This window comes from Hylobates moloch, unplaced genomic scaffold, assembly GCF_009828535.3.
Source record: "Hylobates moloch isolate HMO894 unplaced genomic scaffold, HMol_V3 SCAFFOLD_7, whole genome shotgun sequence".
Lineage (NCBI taxonomy): Eukaryota > Metazoa > Chordata > Mammalia > Primates > Hylobatidae > Hylobates > Hylobates moloch.
Genome location: NW_026652282.1, coordinates 80,081,631 through 80,104,632, shown reverse-complemented (window position 1 = coordinate 80,104,632; position 23,002 = coordinate 80,081,631). Strand labels below are relative to the sequence as shown.

General features: G+C 37.8%; 1 protein-coding gene across 1 annotated transcript in view; it reads right to left on the bottom strand.

Moving 5' to 3' along the window:
* The window catches only part of DIAPH2 (diaphanous related formin 2), an 880,788-nt gene that overhangs the window by 431,377 nt on the left and 426,409 nt on the right, over positions 1-23,002 (bottom strand). Inside the window, exon 25 of the mRNA XM_058441333.1 lies at positions 19,053-19,292. Within this exon, the coding sequence (XP_058297316.1) occupies positions 19,053-19,292 (240 nt within the window). The remainder of the gene's footprint in view (positions 1-19,052; positions 19,293-23,002) is intronic.

The following is a 23,002-nucleotide window of genomic DNA, read 5'->3' as shown; positions in this document are numbered from 1 at the left end:
GTGGATCACTTGAGGTCAGGAGTTTGAGACCAGCCTGACCAACGTGGTGAAACCCCATCTCTGCTGAAAATACAAAATTAGCTAGGCATGGTGGCACATGCCTGTAATCCCGGCTACTTGGGAGGCCGAGGCAGAAGAATCACTTGAACCCGGGAGGTGGAGGTTGCAGTGAGCCGAGATCCTGCCACTGCACTCCAGCCTGGGCAACAAGAGTGAAACTCTGTCTCAAAGAAAAAAAAAAGAAAAAAGAAGAAACAAAACAGTTAGTTCTCTTCTGGAAACATGCAAGAATGTGTGGGAGGAGCACCTGGTTTTCTTGCATGAATTGCTGTAGAGTGTAAACTGCTCTGAGACAAAAACTGATTTTTGCATAAAGAGTATAAGAAATGAAGTAGTAAAGGAGCGTGGATATCACTAAATGAAATGTTTCTGCACACATTAAAGGAAGACTATCTTTAAAGCATATTAAAACTTAAATGTGAGATAAAAGTTCAAATCTACAGACTATTTGAAGGAAGCCCTTTTGGATCTCCCCCCTTTCCTTTTGGATTTACATGAATGGCCACATGAACTTCAGCAAACTTATCAACAGGTCCTGTACTCAGGAAAAGAAAAAATTGCCTAATCCTTCTGTGTCAAGGAAACATTCCTAACACATAGCAACATCACACAATACACATATATAATTGTCCTTGAAAAGAAAAGAAATACTGAAACTCAGTGAAGAGATCTGGTTGAGTCAATGGAATAAAACCATCTAAACTACCAATACAGTCATATAATTCAACTTTATTGCTTTTAGTGAAAATTTTCCTTAATCATAGATTCCTTTTTCCCTATTATATTTGTATATTCATGGAACAGTTAATATTTAAGCAATCACGAATGCTCCAGTGCATATATCAAAACAGCTACTACTGCTTGCCAGTCTTGATACAGCACATGAATTCTAATGTTAGTCTCCTTTATTTAAACAAAATTAAGTTCCGCGCCCTCTGCCAAGGGTTGTTTACAAATTATTGCTTTCTTCAATACCACCACACATGGCAGTAACATTGAAAAAGATAATGTATTTTTAAGGATTGCAATTACCATAAAGACATTAGTTCTGTAGCTATGACCGGACAGGTTTAATACATGTTTTCCCAGCTTTATTTCTAAATCTGTCACCAAAAATGCTTTTCTGGGCACTACATGACTAGGGCTGACACTAATTCAGCCAAATGTAATTTACGGTGGAAAGAGGTCTTCATCCTTTATGTAGGCCTGATAGTCCCTTTTTTACACCCTTTAGTTTGGTATTATAATGATATTTCCAGCCAAAAGGAAACAGATAATATCAATTGTATAGTCAAGCAAATTAAAAGTTTTACACTTGTTAGCCTAATTTATGGTAGCAATCTTTGAAAGGAGAGCTTAAACTTGAAACCATGACAACATTAAATGGAATAAGGATTCATCTCAATTGCCACCTTCTGGACCAGCAGGGCATTTGTACTGTTAAGTTTCTTAGACAAGACAAATTCTGTTTCCTGCCCTTCCTGCTCCCCTTCTCAGCATTTTCCCTTCTAGCCCCACTTATCCAAGGAGAATGACCTGCATGTGCATTAGCCTGCATTGCCAGGACCAGTGGCAAATTAACCATCATTTGTACTCACTGGTTTTAGGAAAGGCCAGAATGAATTAATGAAATATATCTACACAAAGAAAAGCTGTTCTGGTACTTTCATATGCTTTTAATCAACCTGTCTATAGTTGGCTTACCAAATAAAAATTCTTCTGAGAATAGTTTTAATAAAAATCAAATTATTTAAATTGGTATAGAAATAGTTTACAAGTATGAATGTTTGTTGGTGTTAGATGGTTTCTTCTCAGACATGGGTTAAGCATGTAACTAAAACTTTTAACTTTTATTGTCATGAGCATTTTACTTAAATTGTTTTATATGTATGAGGTTTGAGAGTAGATGGAATAATTTTTTTTGATGTACACAGCTTCAGATTGTCACTAGCACCAAAAGAGTCCATAGGACTCATTTGCTCTGTCTATACACTGTAAATAAATAATAAATCGCATTTAAAGGTTTTAACCTTTAATAAATGGCATTAAATGGCACTTAACATTAGTGATTTTAGCTATTTATGAAAAACTTTGAAGGTCTAAGACACAGAATGTTACAAAAGCGTAATTAGAATTCAGCACTGAAGAGCAGCTGTTTAAGAGTGAGGTATTTAACCATGTTGATGTTTCTAGCTATATTCATCCATGCTGTATATTAGTTGACCATATAAATATAAATTTTAGGCATATTATCTCATCGAACATTTTCAGTATCTGGTTTCCATTTTTTTTTTTTTGTGAGGGAATCACTGTTTTGGATATAATTACAGATAGTGCTGCTGTGAACACTTTTTTATGTATTTATTTATTTTTTTGAGACAGGATTTTACTGTAACCTAGGCTGGAGTGCAGTGGCATGATCACAGCTCACTGCAGCCTCAACCTCCCAGGCTCAGGTAATCCTCGTACCTCAGCCTCCCGAGTAGCTGTGACTACAGGCACCCACCACCATATCATGCTAATTTTTATATTTTTCTGTAGAGACAGGGTTTTGCCATGTTGCTCAGGCTGGTCTCAAAATCCTGGGCTCAAGTGATTCGCCCACCTCGGCCTCTCAAAGTGCTGAGATTACAAGCTATATTATCCAGGCTGCTATCAAACTCCTGGCTTCAAGCAATCCTGCCTCAGTCTCCTAAAGCCCTGGGATTATAGGTGTGGGCTACCATGCTTGCCTTTAACCATTTTTAAGCACACAGTTCAGTGAGGTTAAGTGTATTCACACTGTTGTGCAACCATCACCACTATCCATCTCCAGGACGTTTTAATCATCCTATACTGAAACTGTTACCCATTAAACATTAACTCCCCATCTGCCTTATCCCCCAACCCTTGGTAAACAAAAGACTTTCTGTCTCTACAAATTTGACTATTCTAGGTACCTCATATAAGTGGAATATATAGTATTTGTCCTTCTTCATATGGCTTATTTCATGTAGCGTAACATCATGGAGATTCATTCATATTACAACATATACCAGAGTTTCATTCCTTTTAAAGGCTGAACAGTATTCCATTGTATATATGCCACACTTTGTTTATCCATTCATCACTCAATGGACATTTGGGTTGTTTCCATGTTTTGGCTACTATGAATAATGCTGCTATGAATTTGGTATGCAATCATCTGTAGTCCCTGCTTCCGATTCTTTTATGTATTATGCCCAGAAGTGGAATTGCTGGCTCATATGGTAATTCCATTTAATTTTTGTAGTAACTGCCATGCTATTTCCTACATTGGTTGCACCATTTTACATTCCCACCAGCAATGCATAAGGGTTCAAATTTCTCCACATCCTTGCCAACACTTGCTGCTTTCTGTTTTCTTGATAGTAGCCAACACAGTATGTTTGAAGTGGTATTTCACTGTGGTTTTGATTTGCAATTTCCTAATGATTAGTGGTGTTAAGTATCTTTTCCTGTGTTTATTGGCCATCTGTTTATCTTCTCTGGAGAAATATTTATTCAATTCCTTTACCCATTTTTGAACTGAGTTGTTTTGTTGTTGTTGAGTTGTGGGAGTTCTTTATATATTCTGGATATCAATCACTTATCAAATATATTATTTACGAATATATTCTCTCATTCTGTGGGTTGCCTTTTTTTCACTCTGTTGATAGTGTTATTTGATTATGTGATCATTCTTGTATACGTCTCCAGGGTCCTTACCTAAGAGTTTATCTAGTGTATACGCTAGAAGGGGCATTTCTGTGTATGGTTTAACATTTCTTGATAGTACCAAATTGTTTTCCAAAATGAATTCAGCAAGTTATACTCTCATCATTAGTTCCCTTTGTCCCTTATTCTTACCTCTACTTTATACTAACAGAATTTAACATTTTTTGCCAGTCTCACGAATATGAGATATCTAATATATGTTCATATATTCCAAATATGAAATCCATCATTGTGGTTTAATTTAATCATAAGTATGAATGAAAAATGGTAGATGGCCTGGCACGGTGGCTCATGCCTGTAATCCCAGCACTCTGGGAGGCCGAGGCGGGTGGATCACGTGGTCAGGAGTTCAAGACCACCCTGGCCTATATGGTGAAACCTCATCTCTACTAAAAATGCAAAAATTAGCTGGGCGTGGTGGTGTGCACCTGTAGTCTCAGCTACTCGGGAGGCTGAGGCAGGATAATTGCTTGAACCCAGGAGGCAGAGGTTGCAGTGAGCTGAGATTGCACCACTACACTCTAGCCTGGGTGACAGAGCAAGACAAGAAAGAGAAAAAAGAAAAGAAAAGAAAAGAAAAGAAAAGAAAAGAAAAGGTATAGACACTTTGAAAAACAGTATCTCTTAAAATTAAAACTATACTGTCCATATGACCCAGGATTCCCACTCCTAGGTATTTACCAAGATAAATGAATTTATGTCTTATACATAAATGATGATAGCAACATGTATAATAGCCAAACTTTAGAAACAACCCAACTGTCCATCAGCTGATGAATAGATGAACAAAATGTAGCACAGCCATACAATGGAATACTACCCCAAAATAACAATGAACTACCAATACATGCCACAACTTTACACTAAGTGAAAAAAGTCACTAACAACACAAAGTAACACAAAGGCTCTATTACTGTATGATTCCATTCATATGAAATTCTAGAAGAAGGCAAAACCATGGTGATTTAAAACAAATCAGCAGTTGTCTCGAGCTAGGAGTGGGGATCCACTGCACAGGGGCATGAGGAAACTACGCTGTATACAAACAACAAAGTTCATCTAACTGTATGCCTAAAGTGAGTAAATTTTTTGTTCAGATGGGGTCTTGTCAGAGGCATGTGAACCAGAGCAACTCCATCTTAAATAGGAGCTGGGTAAAATTAGGCTGAAACCTACTGGGTTGCATTCCCAGATGGTTAAGGCATTCGAAATCACAGGTGAGATAGGAGGTGAGCACAAAATACAGGTCATAAGGACCTTGCTGATAAAGCAGGTTGCAGTAAAGGAGCCGGCCAAAACCCACCAAAACCAAAATGGCGATGAGAGTGACTTCTGGTTGTCCTCAGCCCTCAGGGCTGCTCTGTCTATGGAGTAGCCATTTTTTATTCTTTTACTTTAATAAACTTTCTTTCACTTTGCACTGCAGACTCAACCTGAATTCTTTCTTGTGTGAGATCCAAGAACCCTCTCTTGGGGTCTGGATCAGGACCCCTTTCTTATAACAGTCTCACTCTGTCTCCGAGGTGGAGTGTAGTGGCGCGATCTTGACTCAGTGCAACCTCCACCTCCCAAGCTCAAGCAATCCTCCCACCTCAGCCTCCCGAGTAGCTGGGACCACAAGCACGCACCACCCCACTCAGCTAATCTTTTCTATTTTTGGTAGAGATGGGGTTTCGCCATGTTGCCTAGGCCAGTCTCGAACTCCTGAGCTCAAGTGATCTGCGTGACTCAGCCTCCCAAAGTGCTGGGATTATAGGCGTGAGCCACCGCACCTGGCCTAAAATGAGTAAATTTTATAGTATGTCAGTTAAAAACCTCAGTAAAGTTACTACAAGAAATTATAGGTTAGGTTCAAGTCTCTCTTGACCATGAATACATTTTACTTCTAACAAAATAACAATACAACAAACAAAGTCCTAAGAAGATGCTTTAAGAAATCAATGAGTACCCTAGCCTTTCTCGTACACTTTATGAAAGCTGAAATTTGGAAGCATAAAGTGATCTGAATGGGCCAGGCTGTGATTGATGAAATATCCTTGGAATCAAGCATGTGCATCTGTCCCCAAGTCTTTGAATATAACTTACAATACTTTTCCACTTCCCTCAGCACAGGTTTCTAAGTAGAGGATTCTGTTTTAATATGTGTATCTAGCTAGTTGCTTAAATCTGAGTATTGAGATCCTTTCCCTAAATAGCCTCTGAAAAGCTTATATTTCCTCATAGTAGGTTACTTGCATCCTGGAGTGATCCCTCATACTGAACATTAAATAACAAGTTTCTTCATTCTTATTTATCTAGACAATCTCATGATATCCTCTGGCAAAAAGGAAATTATTTGACTTTTGTGACTAATTAGTGAATTGGGAGGGGTACAGACATACAATAGTTATACGTAGTACCATTATACTATTGTTTTTGAACAGGTATTGATTTTATCCAAAAAATTTAAAATACTAATATTTAACTATATGCAGAAAGATGTTAGGAACTTGAGAAGCAGTTTTAAAGATACTCTTATTGTAGCATAAAAGGCAAGAGAGCATTCTGATAATTCAGATTTAAAATTCAAAAAAGAATAAAAGATAAGAAAATAATGAATGGCAAGGCTTTGTGCTTGTCCCCATGACAGAAGGCAGGAAAAGCAAAACTGAAGACATTGTTTGGGGAAGAGAAGAAAAGTACATCTTGGAAATGGGGCTGGAATTGTTTTTTCCTTCATTTCCAAAGAAGTGGAACAGCTTTACAGTACAGATATCATCTAACAGAGTATGCACTTTCTTGTCTTGTGGTTAGTTAGCCAGTGTTTATGAGCAACATAATTTATTTTTCATGTGTGCTATTATATAAAATCCATTTGCTTGTCCCCCCACACACTTCTCCCTGTCTCTTGCTTTAGCATTACAATGTTCTATATCTGGCATCTAGCTCATAAGCTCCTCAAGGACTGGAGATGTATGTTTTACTTCTCTTTATCCCCGCAAAGCATCTAGCACAAGGTTCCACAGAGAGTAAAGGCTCAATAAATGTGGCCAACTTGCTGCACAAGTACTCACTAAAAAGTCGTTAAATGTATATAAATAATTCTTAGATTCCCTAAAATTATCACAGAGCTTTATTTTAGGATCAACTGCTACTTTATAAACTTCCTTCCATGGACATGAGCTCTCCTTGTTAAGGTTGTGCAATGCCTTCACTAGGAAGGCTTCATTTAACAGGAAAATCAGCTTGTAAGATGACTGGTCAAACTTAGTCATGGTAGCTATGTTTTTGGAACAGTCTCATACAGGGTCAAAATCTCCTTCAAACAGAGCTTTTATAGAATAAAAAAGCATTTGTTTTCAGACTTACTAATTATATTCACTAAATGCCATTCATATTGTCAACTTTCCCCTACTGTGAGAATTACAAAATCAGTCATAAGATTATACTCAGAAAACGACTATAGCAATTCACAGAATACTAAGCCAGCTGGGTTCATTTAAATCCTCTATGAAAACAGTCTTCATGGTGAACTAAGTAAGGCCTACAGCTAGTTCCATAAATCATCATTTTTTGTCTGCTCTAGCACTGAAAATGTTTATTGCTGCTCCTGATATATGGGGTATTCATCAAGAACAAAAAAAATGTATTTTTGTAAACTAGAGAAGTATTCATCTCTGTCAGTTATACTATTCAACTGTTAACTGTATCTATTATTGTTTAGTCACAATGACTTCAACAAGTATAGCTGTGACACAGCATTAATTGATTACTTTTTTTGTATTACTGTATAAGGATAATTTTTTTTAAACGAAAGAAAATACAGATGCATTAATTTTCTTATTTCCTGAAAATGTATCTGTATTTAATGAGTCAAAAACTAAGCCATAGGTGAGTTCTCTACAGAAAACAAATTATACCCTTCATTACAGTTCTACACACAAATACATATGGTTGACTTTTTAACGCTTATTATTGGTAGAAGATAAGGAATATAATTTGGTAATTCTTAGTTTGCATTCTTCTTCTTTTTTTTTTTTTTTTTTTTTTTTTTTTTGAGATGGAGTCACACTCTGTCACCCAGGCTGGAGTGCAGTGGCATGATCTTGGCTCACTGCAACCTCTGCCTTCCAGGTTCAAGCAATTCTCTGCCTCAGCCTGCCAGTTAGCTGGGATTACAGGTGCCCACCACCACGCCCGGCTAATTTTTGTATTTTTAGTAAAGACGGGATTTCACCATCTTGGCCAGGCTGGTCTTGAACTCCTGACCTCGTGATCCACCCGCCTCAGCCTCCCAAAGTGCTGGGATTACAGGCGTGAGCCACTGTGCCTGGCCAGTTTGCATTTTTCAATGCTCTTTATGAGTCAATTGATGTATACAAAGGAACATTTAGCTCAATCCTGTTTCTCTCTGATTATCCAATTATGAAAATCACTCCAACCCTTCTCAGTCTTTCATTCTCTCATTCTGTGTCTCAATCTCTCTATCTCCCTGTCTCTGTTACTCAACACCCATATGCACACACACCCTTTCTGGCTTGGTCTGGCTCTTATTCTATTTTCCTTGGTCCTTCCCCTAATACAAAACTTTCAAAAGTTGAAATCTCTTCCATAACAAAAAGGTCATGTGTTTGCAGAGGGGTGTATAATAACGAGGCATTACTAGTACTCAAGGCAAGTATGTCCTATATATATACATATATACACCTCACAGCAAGTTATCTAGATATCTAGGAGGCAGACATAACTGTAACATATAAGTTAAAATCAGAGATAGCAGCATAGGCTTCACAATATTAATAATCATTAAATACAGATACATTTTCAGGAAATAAGAAAATTAATGCATCTGTATTTTCTTTCATTTAAAAAAAATTATCCTTATACAGTAATACAGTAAAGGGAGGTGTGTGTATGTGTGTGTGTGTGTGTGTGTGTGTGTGTGTCTGTAATAGGCGACAGAAAATTTTAACATACATAAGAATAATATAAAAAAAATCCCATGAGTCTCCAAAGCAGTCAGTATTGACAAGGAATACTAATCAAGTCTGCATCAGACAAATTACATTTACAAACTACTGTTCTCTAGAGAATTTAATAAACTGAAAATTTTGGAGTATAATCAAGTTTTCACACAACCTATGGTATTGTAAATGTGATGATTTTGTCTAAACAGATGTAATCAAATTCTGAGAAAACAAACAAGTGTTACATTTAAAGTACTAGCTAATTTGCAGCAATGAATGTAAATTAATGAATATTTCAACTTAGAGAAAAAAATCTTCAAGTAAGCTCATGGGACCTCTATATTTTAAGAGGCAAGGAGGAGAATAAAGGTGTGAGTTAATTTCCTTTACTCAGAGCTCAAGTTTTCAAAAAGATATTTTGAGACACATAAGTTTTTATAACTATAGCAATTTTTAAAAGTACATCTATAAACTTGGTTAATTCCTATGCCTGACATGATCATGTATTTTTCCCTCTGCTGTAATTAGCTTACCACAAAGTTAGTGTTTTCTCTCATTTCAATTTCTTAATGTAGACTACAGAGAACAAGAAAGATATAATGCATCTCCACATTAATACAAACCTAGAAGATGTATGACCATTTGGAAAAATTGAGGCTATCATTTTAGAAGATGGCACCTCCTAAGACAGAGACACATACTACCTTCATTAAGTTGTCTTTCTACGTAAGTAGTCAATCTGTATGTGCACCACTATACTATATAGACAGACAAGGAGACCAGGTAGCTGACATCTTAGAAGTGGGATAAAGCACTGACTTGCTAATTGAAGGACAATCTTCAAAGCACACAGTAGTGTATTCATAGGATTACAAAATCAAGGAGCCACGACAGTCTGTTTCCAACTCTTAGAGGGCTGCATTTTAAAGAAGTTAAACTCAAAAGAAGTGGCCTGTGTTTGGTTCAGATTTTAAATGGCAATGAAGGGCATTAGAGGTGAGGACTTTGGATTGGATTTCTGAGCTGGTATCCAAGTATCTTGATTTAGTGGAGAAATCAGATGACTGAAGCAATCTTCTACTATTACCATTTGCCTATGTGCACAAGTCCATATGCACAGATCAACAGCATGTGCATTAGAATACATAATGAATAACATACAGCAATTAAAAGACCTTATGGAGAGTTCTTTCCTTTAAAAAATTTAGTGTTCTATACATTTAAATACTTCTAGATTTACTAATTTAAGTAGTATTAATGCTTGCCTTTTAAAAATTACGTATTTTGGTGTATTAATTTACATGAAAAAGTGTAGGAAACAAAAACCCGTGACACAATTATAAAAACTGAATCCAGAATGTCACCACTGACATAGTATCACAACAGTGTAAAATTCATCTTTAAGCTCAAGAAACTATTCAGTGGTTCTCAATGATGAGAGCCCAGTAAGCACAGCACAATGAAACACAATGGACTTAAATAAAGGTCAACCAACACATAAGCTGAACAAAGGAAACTATTTAAAATTAAGAATGATATCCTGTTCTTGTGTCATTCTATGGTGCTTAGTTATTTCAGAGGTCTAACCTATAGCGAATATTCTTGCTTCAATGTAATATAATGAGGCACAGACAGACCCTTAAATTGAAATGTTTGTATCCACTGGTCATGAATTATGAGCAAATGGTACAGCATGTCACTATATTATATGACATTTTTAAATGCAAAGTACCATGAATATGTTCCTTTGCATTTGGTTAGCATAGAATCTTATATCACTGATTAGTAACCAGTGACTAGGAGAGATCACCAAATGAAAACCCTTTCCCGCAAATAGCTCCACAGAAAGTAAAGTTTAAAGGACCCCTAAGGAGAAAAAGAAAAGTTTGGAAATAGGGCCTAACATTTCATCCCCCTCCATACATGATCGAGAGTCTAATCTTCCCTTTCACAGAATTTTTTTCAAGACAAATTATAACCCACAAAGTCATTTTCTTCTCAGTAAATTATCAACCACATCTCCCTCAAATTCAATTAATGCTAAATATTGTCTGATAGGAAAAAGTATATTTCAGTGAAGCAAAAGAGTCAATGAAAATTCTAAAAATAGCATGATCCACTGAAATCATTTGTTTGAGTCTCAGGAAAAGCTGGATCCTAACTCTGCCTTCATCACTGAGTGATCTTGGGTAAAGCCATCTCTCCGGAGAGTAGATCCTCATTTGTAAAATATTGAAAACAGCAGTCAACCTTGCCTACACAAAACCAAAATACTGACAGTCTATACAACACCAAGGGATAGCTCCATAATTATTCAAATTATTAGATGCTATTTTATTACAAATATATAGGCTCTGCTGCTTGGATACATTAAAATCTATTACAAGATGAGAAACTTCCTATTGATAGGCCTACAGTTACACCAAACTGAATTAAAATAAAAAAGATAGATTCTAGGTTTCATGCCAGAGAGCCAAGAAAATTCACATGAGGTTTTCCCCATTTTCAGAATACTGTAAGTGCCAGAGTTGGTTCTATAATGCTTCCTTGAAAGGAGCCAAGTATAACCAAACATTGTTACAATGCAATAAGAGGCAGGGTGCTACACAATTTTGTAAACAGAAAACCTGTATGTAAGCCCCAACTTGGACATTTACTAGCTTTTGAATCTTGGACAAATTGTATAACCTCACTGGGTTTTAGTTTTCTAATTTGCAAAATGGGGTTAATAATACTTAACCTCCCTGAATCACAAGGAAAACACTTTATAAACTATAAAAACACAGGCAAACAAATGCATGGACTGTTGACCAGGATTTATTGATCGTTGCTAGGTTCCCTTTCAGTACATCATATAGTGATTATTTGCTAAAATATCTTTGGTTTTAAATTAATAGTCCCATGTTAATTTATTTAATAACACATATTTAATAATGAGTTGCTGATTTAGATTTACAGCAAACAACACATTTTTGTGTCTTTACAAATAAAGCATAAAAAATCTTATAGTTACATATTCAACAGTTTTGCTGGCAAAAATATGCCCTTTATATCTGTGAGGAACAAAATGTTCTCACTTAAAAAACAAGTTAACACATGGTGAGTATTAATAACAAATCCTCTATTTAATCAAATTGTCTGACTTTCAATCTGTAGTAATATATTGAGAGCTTCACATATAATAGACACTGGAGATATAATGCAGAATAAAATATACATCCAAATTTGACAAGTTCTGAGTCTTGGGAAGGACAAAGGGGAAGAAAACAGTAAATTAAATGCCAAGTGAAGATACGGTGAAAAGGTGGCCATATGGTAACCCAAGGAGAGAGACCTCACCAGAAACCAACCCTGCTGGCATCTTGATCTTGGGCTTTCAGTCTCTATAACTGTGAAAAAATAAATTTCTCCTCTTTAGGCCACTCAGCCTATGGTTTCTGTTATGTCAGTCCAAGCTGAACAATAACACTGACTAAAGTATTTTGCTTCTACAAGCATCAGTTTTCTCACTTGTGGACTGAAGAGGTTAGACTAGATGTATTCATATGCTGACATTCTGAGTTTTTTATGGACACAGTCCACATTATTTTAGCTAGAAATGATTAGACACTGCGAAACTTTGCGTGTACTTACATATGACTTTTTTCTAAGGTCTTTTGTAGATTCTTTTGTGTGTGTGGATTACAGATTTCCAAATTTTACTACCATAGGCAGCAGTCACTTTTCTTTACAAAGCATATTTTCTGGGGTAATTTTCTATTTCACAATAAAGCTGAACCTATTTTACTTTCCTTCTTACAACTTCTATGGGGGAAATGGATGGAGATGGATGCTTCTTTTGTATAGTTGGTATGATACTTTGTCACTAATATCATGTAATGGCCTCTAGATGAGGCTTTACATGTTATAGATATTCTAGATCATGGGTGTCCAATCTTTTGGATTCCCTGGGCCACATTAGAAGAAGGAGAATTGTCTTGGGCTATATATAGTATATACTATCACTAATGATGGCTGATGAGCTAAAAAAAACACACACACACACACACACACAAAAAACTCTCATAATGTTTTAAGAAAGTTTATGAATTTGTGGGAGGATCATGGCAGACGGGAAGCAGGACTAGATTGCAGCTCCAATTCGGATGGACAGAGAAGCGTGCGGAGGCTTGCATTGTGAATTTTAGCTCCAGAACGACTGCAGGGATAAACCAGGAATCCCGAGAGGACCCACAGACCCTCTGAAGGAAGCGGACTGCTGCTGCAGGACCCAAATACTGTGAGTGCCCAAATTGCGAAGTGGGAAAGGGAGATCCTCCACCACCGAACACACACCCCTACTGGGGAAACTGAAGGTCTAGTTTGAGGGAGAAGTTTCCAACCTTACCTGGAGCTGAGTCAATTTAGAGAGCCAAGCAAAATACATGGGTAGAGGAAGCAGCGGGAAAGGCCCTGGGAGTTCGCTGGGTCCCCAAACAGGCTATTCCTGCCTGGCATCATAGGGATCCTTCCTGAGGGCGGCCAGAGGCACAAGGGGAAAAGCAACAAGGAGAAGAAAGTCTCCAGCTGATCTTTGTAACAACTTGAAGAGGTCAAGAAGCCTTCTGGGCAGAACTCAGTGGAGGGCATGAATCCACTGTGTAGACTCTACAGGCAGGGGAAGCCCTTTTCTTTCACAGCTCGGAGGTGGGTAGCCTGGGGCAAGTTCTCAGCCCTGTTTGCCCACTGCCTGGAAACAGACTCGTTGCTGTTAGTGGGGGCATGGTGGGAGTGGGGCCAGCCCTTTGGATTGCGTGGGAGCTGGGCGAGGCTTGTGACTGCCAGCTTTCCCCCACTTCCCTGACAACCTGCATGACTCAGCAGAGGCAACCATAATCCACAGTAGGTACACAACTCCATTGAGCTGGGAACCTCACGCTCATTCCCTACAGCAGCTGCAACAAGACCCACACAAGGAGAGTCTGAGGTCAGACATGCCTAGACCTGCTCCATCTGATGGCCCTTCCCTACCCACGCTGGTAGCTGAAGACAAAGGGCACATACTCTTGGGAGTTCTAGGGCCCTGCTCATGGCCGGTTCCTCTCCATACTACCACAGCTGATGCTCTATGGAAATCACCACCTACCGGCAGGAGGCCAACCAGCACAAAAATAGAACATTAAACCACCAAAGCTAAGAACCCTTACAGAGTCCATTTCACACCCCTGCCACCTCCACTGGAACAGGTGCTGGTATCTACAGCTGAGAGGCCCATAGATGGTTCACATCACAAGACTTTGTGCAGATAACCCCCAGTACCAGCCCGGAGCCAGGTAGACTTGTTGGGTGCCTAGACCCCAGAAGAGAGACAACAATCACTGCAGCTCGGCTCTCAGGAAGCCACATCCATAGGAAAAGGAGGAGAGTACTACATCAAGAGAATACTCCATGGGACAAAAGAATCTGAACAACAGCCTTCAGCCCTAGATTTTCCCTCTGACAGAGCCTACCCAAATGAGAAGGAACCAGAAAACGAACTCTGGTAATATGACAAAACAAAGTTCCTTAACACCCCCCAAAAATCACACTAGCTCACCAGCAAGGGATCCAAACCAAGAAAAAAATCCCTGATTTATCTGAAAAAGAATTCAGGATGTTGGTTATTATGCTAATCAGGGAGGCACCAGATAAAGGTGAAGCCCAACACAAGGAAATCCAAAAAAAGATACAAGAAGTGAAGGGAGAAATATTCAAGAAATATTCAATCTCAAATTGAGATTCAGAGAAGGTAAGTGACTTAGGAAAATTTGGCTAGTAATTGGCAAAGTGTAAGTTAAAACGTAGGTTCCGGCCGGGCGCGGTGGCTCACGCTTGTAATCCCAGCACTTTGGGAGGCCGAGGCGGGTGGATCACGAGGTCAGGAGATCGAGACCACGGTGAAACCCCGTCTCTACTAAAACTACAAAAAAAATTAGCCGGGCGTGTTGGCGGGCGCCTGTAGTCCCAGCTACTCGGAGAGGCTGAGGCAGGAGAATGGCGTGAACCCGGGAGGCGGAGCTTGCAGTGAGCCGAGATTGCGCCACTGCACTCCAGCCTGGGCGACAGAGCGAGACTCCGTCTCAAAAAAAAAAAAAAAACGTAGGTTCCAAGCCCACAATGTTCTCCCCTTTTGTAGGACTCTTAATCCTACCTATCCTTCAAGATTCTTCTTTTTCAATTTACCAGCACTGCCCAATCGCCAAAGATTCCTTCCTCCCCTGAACTCCTGCTAATCTCACTGGCCATTTATTTTTGCCCTCATTGACAATGTACCTTGTGACATTACATAATACTGTGTATGCATATTTCCTGGCTACTCAACTGTACCACAAGCTTCTTGAGGTTTCTGTGTATCTTCTCTATTGTTGGTAGGCCTCTGATGAATAGATCATCTGTTTTATTTTGTATTTGTTTATAGCTGCCTGATATCCCTTTACCTGCTCCTAACCTTTGGTAGCCCTATCTTTGGTAACAGCACCCTTTAGGGCATAACCAATCTTCCATGGCAGGTAGTTTCGGTAGCACTGTCAATCAAGGTTTTTTGCTCTCCCTTGAACAAGGGGTGTTCTTATAATCCACACCGGGCTCGTTAGGCTCTCTTCATAATTTGAATTTGAATCAAACATAGGGAAAGGAGAAGGAAAATGGTTGGAGCTGATATATCCCAAAGGCAACATCCTAAAAAGACTTTTCATTCATTCCTGCTACCTGAATTCTCAAAGCTGTCACAGTTGCTGTTCTTTTAAAGGGCAAGTTCTTTAGTCTTTCCTCAGTTTCTGGCTTAGTTACTTCGTATCCTTCCAGCAAGTTTCACTTTTTGCTTGAATCAGGCAGAGTCACATTTTGATACTTACAAAGATCCTTATTTGATAAACCCACAAAGCTTAGTATATAGGGAATGCTAAGTATTTTAAAATGTTTTGTCCTTATGCAGATTATATATGCTATTTCATACTGGAAAAAAAAAAAACAACAAACAAATGGCCTTGAAGTGTAGCATTTCTATTGGTTAGAATTTTAATAACCAACAGGCTAAGCTAACATTGGGAGCTCATCTTCATTGAAATGATTTTTATTACAGTTCAGCACACTGGTTTGGTGACTCACAAAGTGATAATTCACTGCTGCAAATTAACAAAGCATTTTGTGGTGAGGGTAGTAATTACAATAATGATACCCTTTAGTGTTGACATTTTGGTTAACCCATCTGTTTTCCTTTTCTTCCCAAACACCGTAACAGCCAGTTGTGACCATCTGAAATTTTTATATTACCTTACTACAAGATACATCTGATAAGCTTAACCACATGCCTCCTTTTTACCTAGGTGAATATTTTTACATACTCTATAGCTTCTTGTTAAAAGCACTGGATTAGTTTTAAAATCACTGAGAAAAGAAATTACCATTAGAAAAATTTAGGAGAGTAAATGGTATCATTTTAAAACCATAATCAGTGTTCTATGAGGGAAATTCCCCCTGCTATTTTCTTTAAGAAGGCAATCACTAAGAAAAATCAACGAAGTAATCTTTCATAATACAACTGAAATTAAACAGCAATTCTAGCTAATCATACATCAGTAGTAAGTTAATTCTATTTCAAACAGAATACAGACCTGGCCGGACGTGATGGCTCACGCCTGTAATCTCAGCACTTTGGGAGGCCGAGGCGGGCGGATCACGAGGTCAGGAGATCGAGACCATCCTAGCTAACACGGTGAAACCCTGTCTCTACTAAAAATAGAAAAAATTAGCCGAGCATGGTGGCGGGCGCCTGTAGTCCCAGCTACTCGGGAGGCTGAGGCAGGAGAATGGTGTGAACCTGGCAGGCGGAGCTTGTGGTGAGCCGAGATCCGGCCACTGCACTCCAGCCTGGGCGACAGGGCAAGACTCCGTCTCAAAAAAAAAAAAAAAAAAACAAAACAAAACAAAACAGAATACAGACCTAAGCTAACTATTTCTATGTGCTTCAGAAAATTTCTGTCATTTTAGACATTTACATTTACTCACAATCCTTTGTATTCCAGGAACATCCTTTGAATCCTAGACATTATGGGACTATCATGCATGTGTATGATATTTCTCTTTCTAAATGACAACTGTTTTCCTAGAAAATTTCCCAGAAGATAAAAATCTTACTGAAAAGTGGGGGGTGAGTTGGGGGACAGATTTTAAAACCTTCACTTCTTTCACTTTTGGAACACCTATTGCTACATGATAGTATTTCCAGCAAGATTATTTTTTATTTTATTTGAAGTTGGCAAAAATCTTTGTGCTGAATCCTTTGAGCATAACTCTAGTGATAGATGTCAGATCAGCGTTCTGTAGAAGAAATTTGACAGGTAGATGACAGAAAGAAGCCTCTCTCCAAAATATAAGATATAACTGTAAAATCCTTTGGTGAGATTAACGTAATCTTTTGTTCCTATGTATAAATGACTTATTCATTCTTGCTTCAAAGAAATCAGTTCATGTAATTAATTTGAATAGTGTGAAATTAAGACACTTATAAGGTACATATTTCTTCAAATTAGAATGGTTTAAAATATTTTTATATGAATTAAATGCAAAATAGGTATCTAATACAAATTTCTGATGATATTTTAACTTATAATCTTTTTATAATGGTCAAGCAAGAACACTTTTAGATTCACTCAGTGTGCATACAGCATATACTCTAGGCAAGTAGCACCATGGCAGAGATGACTCTATTAACATTGGGGATATGGTATGCAATATAATGCTGAAGTCCTAAATATTTTATCCTATAAATCTGGCATGATTTAGTACAGTTTATTACAAGCATTGCCTTATTCCCTCTGGCATTATGAAATGATTTTACATGTCCCTAAATATCACAAGAAGATGGGGGTAAAAATGTTTCTTCACAAAATCCAGCATTTCCAGATAATCTTCCCTATTTTCCTTGTTCTCTTTCCTTACAGCCCTCAAAAATATATCAGGAGTAAACAGATATTCACAATTCTACTGTACATCCTATTATTATCTATAAGTGTTATTCTTTATGTCTATTGGGTTAGAACTACCAAGATCAAATCATTTTTGATACATATCAAAGTGCTAGTCCATGTATATGTAATGAACATCAATTTAATGCATGTATAGAAAAGAAATTCATATCCATTGCTAGATTTGGGATTCTCATTATAATATACTTCAAGAACTAACCAAAGTTCTGCAATATTTTCAGATGTGAGAGAAAAAAAAGTGAAAGAATGGTGAGGTGTCAAAGACAGATTGCTTGTTTTCAGATTTATTTTCGTCTCTAGCTTTCTTACAGGCCTTCACCTCAGAGTCTTTTCAGGCTTCTATAACAGACAGATCTTTTCTTTGAATAAGGTGGTTTGCTCTAGCCTAAAAATGGACATATACAAGCACTTTTGGGCTTCTCTGTTTCTTTGTTTGCTTTTCATAAGTCTCAAAAATATTATTAAATGATCCAACCAAAACAAGATGATTGTTATTCAATTTTCTTTTTTACCTCTTAGTTAAAGCACTAGATACCAGTGTACAACACTACTTGACATTGAAGAGTATTATTATCTTAGAGTAGAATAAGCAAACTATATTCAAAAATAAATTTCTGGATATTTATCTCATTAAATTTAGCTTGTCAGATACTTTTTAGAAAGACATAAGTAATAATGTAAAGGAAATACAATACTGCATCTATTTTATTTTATTTTATTTTATATTTTATTTTTTGAGACAGAGTCTTGCTCTGTTGCCTAGGCTGGAGTACAGTGGCGTGATCTCGGCTCACTCCAACCCCCGCCTCCCGAGTTCAAGTGATTCTCCTGCCTCAGCCTCCAGAGTAGCTGGGATTACAGGTACCCGTCACCGCACCCCGCTAATTTTTGTATTTTTAGTAGCGACGGAGTTTCACCATGTTGGCCAGGCTGGTCTCGAACTCCTGACCTCAGGTTATCCACCCGCCTCAGCCTCTCAAAGTGCTGGGATTACAGGTGTGAGCCACCACGCCTGGCCAATACTGCATCTATTTTATAAAAGTGGGATTTTTTTGTCGACAAACTTCAGTAAAATGTAATCAGCAAATGTTAAGCACTGTATTCCAAAAGAATTTTAAAGTCTTTTAGATTTTACTAAGATTTTAAAAAATTATTTGTTTGAATTGAGATATAATTCGCATCCCAGAAAATGCACCCTTTTTAAGCATATAATTTTGTGGTTTATGCACAATTGCTATTTGCAGTATCACCTTTAATAGACAAGAAGATTATTGTTGTAAATTACCATTATAAAATGTCATCTTACCTTACAAAGGAAGTTGATCTTAAATCCCAAAGACTGGGCATTTCTTGAGCCTGAGTTCATGTAGTTTCCAACAAGAAGAACTAACTCTAAAAGTCTGTTAAAGCTTTCACTTTTCTTCAGTTCTTCACAGGCAAGAGTTACTGCTATGATGCTTGGTTTGATGTTGTTTACGTGTTCTTCAAATGTGAGCTTGAACAGGATACTACTGAGACGAGGCTGTAACATTTTCACGGAGCTCATCTGTAAGATAAGAAATACTCTATGAGAATATACATTTAATGCCTCTTATTTTATCTCTTTAGTGGAGATAATTTCTTAGACAACACTGTAACATTTCTGCATAAAGTCAGTTTTCTCTGGGATTTTAAAAATCTTTTTTGTTTTAAACATTCCAAAGAAATATTTTATCAAAGTTTAAAAAGCAGCTGGCTATACAGGTTTTTAAAAAGTAAATCATCCTTATGGCATTAATAAAATATTACAGAAGCTGAACAGTTGCTATTTGTTAATTGCATAATCATTAGCCATCAATAGCATTCAAACTGCCAAAATCTGTCCCTGAGGTAAACTAGGAAAATTTATAAATGTGAAATTGAGTTGAGTGAATATTTGAGCCACAGATAAAAGATGTACATGATGACAGAAAATATAACTGGAACATTTCCTAAGAAATTACCTATTACTATGCTGTTTGAAATCAGAAGACTAGCTCTGATTGAGCATTTAATAACTTTTAAACTTATGATTTCTATTCATAAAATATATTATTTATATATACTCTAAAGAATTTCTAAAGAATTTCACCTACTTGACAGATGCTGATGTTAAGTAATTAGATGACAGTAAAATCACAGGAACTAACTTTCAAGTACATTATGCAAGAAATCTATATTGGTTTTCTTCAATACAGTTCAACTTTGGTTTTAATTATTTGTTTCATAGCACTGGTGCACATTAAATATTCCACTTGGTATAGTTACTATGATAATAATTGTTTTAGTTTTTCATTTCCTATAGCTCCAAGTTACTCAACTAGTTTTCCTTCACAAAATGGATTCTGGGAGGGAGGTGGGGGAGAGGTAGACACACATGAACACACACAGACGCATGCACACAGTGAAAATAAATTACTAACATTCCTAATTATATGTTTTTGTATGTATAGCCTACTTCCTTAAATACAAATGCCAAGTACAGATTAGACACCAACATATCTGCAGATAACATGAAGAGAATTTGATGACATAAATAGAAGGTTTTAAACCACAAAGTACCTTTCAAAAGCAGCAGATGAGCTGTTGGGCAGACCATATCTACTCTAATACAGAATCAAGACATAGTCCATTATTTTTCTTCGTCGAATTTGCCCGTTAACCATGAATATCTGCCTCTCCAAATATGAACCTCTGCCTTCTACTAATCCTCCTATATGCTTTCATGCTTTTTTTTTTTTTTTTGAGAGACGGAGTCTCGCTCTGTCACCCAGGCTGGAGTGCAGTGGCGCGATCTCGGCTCACTGCAAGCTCTGCCTCCTGGGTTCACGCCATTCTCCTGCCTCAGCCTCTCTGAGTAGCTGGGATTACAGGCTCCCGCCACCACGCCCGGCTAATTTTTTGTATTTTTAGTAGAGACGGGGTTTCACCGTGGTCTCGATCTCCTGACCTCATGATCCGCCCGCCTCGGCCTCCCAAAGTGCTGGGATTACAAGCGTGAGCCACCGCACCCGGCCACTTTCATGCTTTTCACAGGCAGATATATAAAAGTATGATGAAATATCTACCTGTTACTATATTTTTGTAGGTCTCATCACTTATGACTCACTTTTCTTTTTTTATCTGGTCAGGGTATTATTATACAAATTGTCCTGCTATTTCTTCAGTACTCACATGGCAACTATAAAACACACCACCTATTCACAAAAAGCTTACAATATAGTCTGAAACTCAACACAGAACCTTGAAAACTATTGCTGGTGAAAAAGCCAGCACATGATTTTAGGTAGGTAAAAAGAAATTAAGTTCTGGAGGTGTTCACTGGAAGAAGAAAAAAACTTTAAACTCTTATGATTACAGTGTTTAATGAAGGCTTCACAGTAGAGGAAATACACGTGAAAAAATATATGTATAAGTGTGTGCATGCTTGTGTAAATTTAAGCACACATAGAACTGACACTAAAAGGAAAAAGTGGCCGGGTGTGGTGGCTGAGGGCTGTAAACCTAGCACTTTGGGAGGCAGAGGCAAGAGTATCACTTGAGGTCAGGAGTTTGAGACCAGCCTGGCCAACATGGTGAAACCCTGTCTCTACTAAAAATACAAAAATTAGCATGGTGGTGGTGGCACAGTGCCTGTAATCCCAGCTTCCCAGGAGGCTGAGGCAGGAGAATCACTTGAGCCTGGTAGGCGGAGGTTGCAGTGAGCCGAGACTGTGCCACTGCACTACAGCCTGGGCGACAGAGTGAGACCCTGTCTCAAAAAAAAAAAAAAAAGAAAGAAAAGAAAGAAAGGGAAGGAAGGAAGGAAGGAGTAAAGAGAGAGAGAATGGTGTGAGAAAAGTAAAGAGAGAATGGTGTGAGAAAAGGTTTATAGGCTAGGTATATATGACATATATACCTAGGGGTAGAATTGGAAACAATGTATCTAAAGAGTCCAGGTAAAGGCCACAGAAGTGGAAGCTAATCACATCAAAGTCTATGTCTCCATGAATTTGCAGGTCTCTTTGTGTATGTTTGTGTGGGAATCACTCTGAGTTTCTCTATATATTTTTCTGCCTTAATTTCTGCCTCTACCTCTGTCTCCAAATCCCGCCCCACTTTATTTTTCCTTTCCTTTTACTGGTAACCGGACATCACTAGCACTGAAGCATGTTTTCTATCATTTTACGTTTAGGGAGTAGTTTTTTAGTCTGCCTAATGACTAAAAAAGCCATAGAGCTACTTTGAGCAGCTACTAGTGACCATGCACTTGCTCTCCTGGCCATACTTTGCAGAGCTTATAGGGGCCCTGTTCACCAGGGTGCCCTTGGTCCCAGATGGACAAGGAACAAAACCCTTAGGCATATGTGGGCTTTTAGTCTTCTTCGGTTCCAATATCATGTGCCTTCAATCATATTCTTATCCTTTCCATGTTTTGTATTAGCCTACAATGTTTGGCCTATAAACTCAGAGAACGTGGATTTGATATTTTTATAAAAATATCATATTTTTATAAAAATATGATATTTTTATAAAAATATCAGCTCCAATTGAAATTACATAACCAAAGTATGCTTTGATAATGATGGTAACAATGATAACAGCAATTAACACTTATTAAGTACTTTGTGCCAGACATTTTTTAACATTTGCTTTATATATTAACTGATTTGATTCTCAAAACAATCCTAGGAAAAGGTTATCATTATTTTCATTCCAAAGATGAGAAAAGTGAAACAAATAGTAAGTAACTTGCACAAAATCAAATTGTATGTTGGAAACCTGAAGATTTGAATGCAGGCCTTTGGTCTACAGACCCCAGACTCTCAACCGCTACCCCACACTGCCTCTTGAGTCTTATTAGGAGCAGTAAGTATGATTGGTTGAAGGAGAGATTAATGGCAGGGAGACCATCAGGAAGTTAGCAAAATGGTGTAAGAAACAGGTAATGAGGTAGCATGTTGACAGTAGGAAGATAAAGAAAACAATGGATATAAAAGATAGAATTAAGGAAGAATAAATGAGACTTAGTAACCAACCAGTTATAGCAGGAGAAAGTCAAAGATGGCTCCAAAGTTTGAAGTCTGCTGTGAGGCAGAACAATGTTGGCAATAATGAAGGTAGAAGGAGGTGCTAATTTGGTACAGGTTGTCACTTGGTTGTTTGCTTGTTTCAGAGAATGAGAGTAGATGGATTTGCTTTCCCTGATCTGCTGCTACTTAAATTCCAGTAAGCCAATCAGGGACTAAGGCAGCAAGG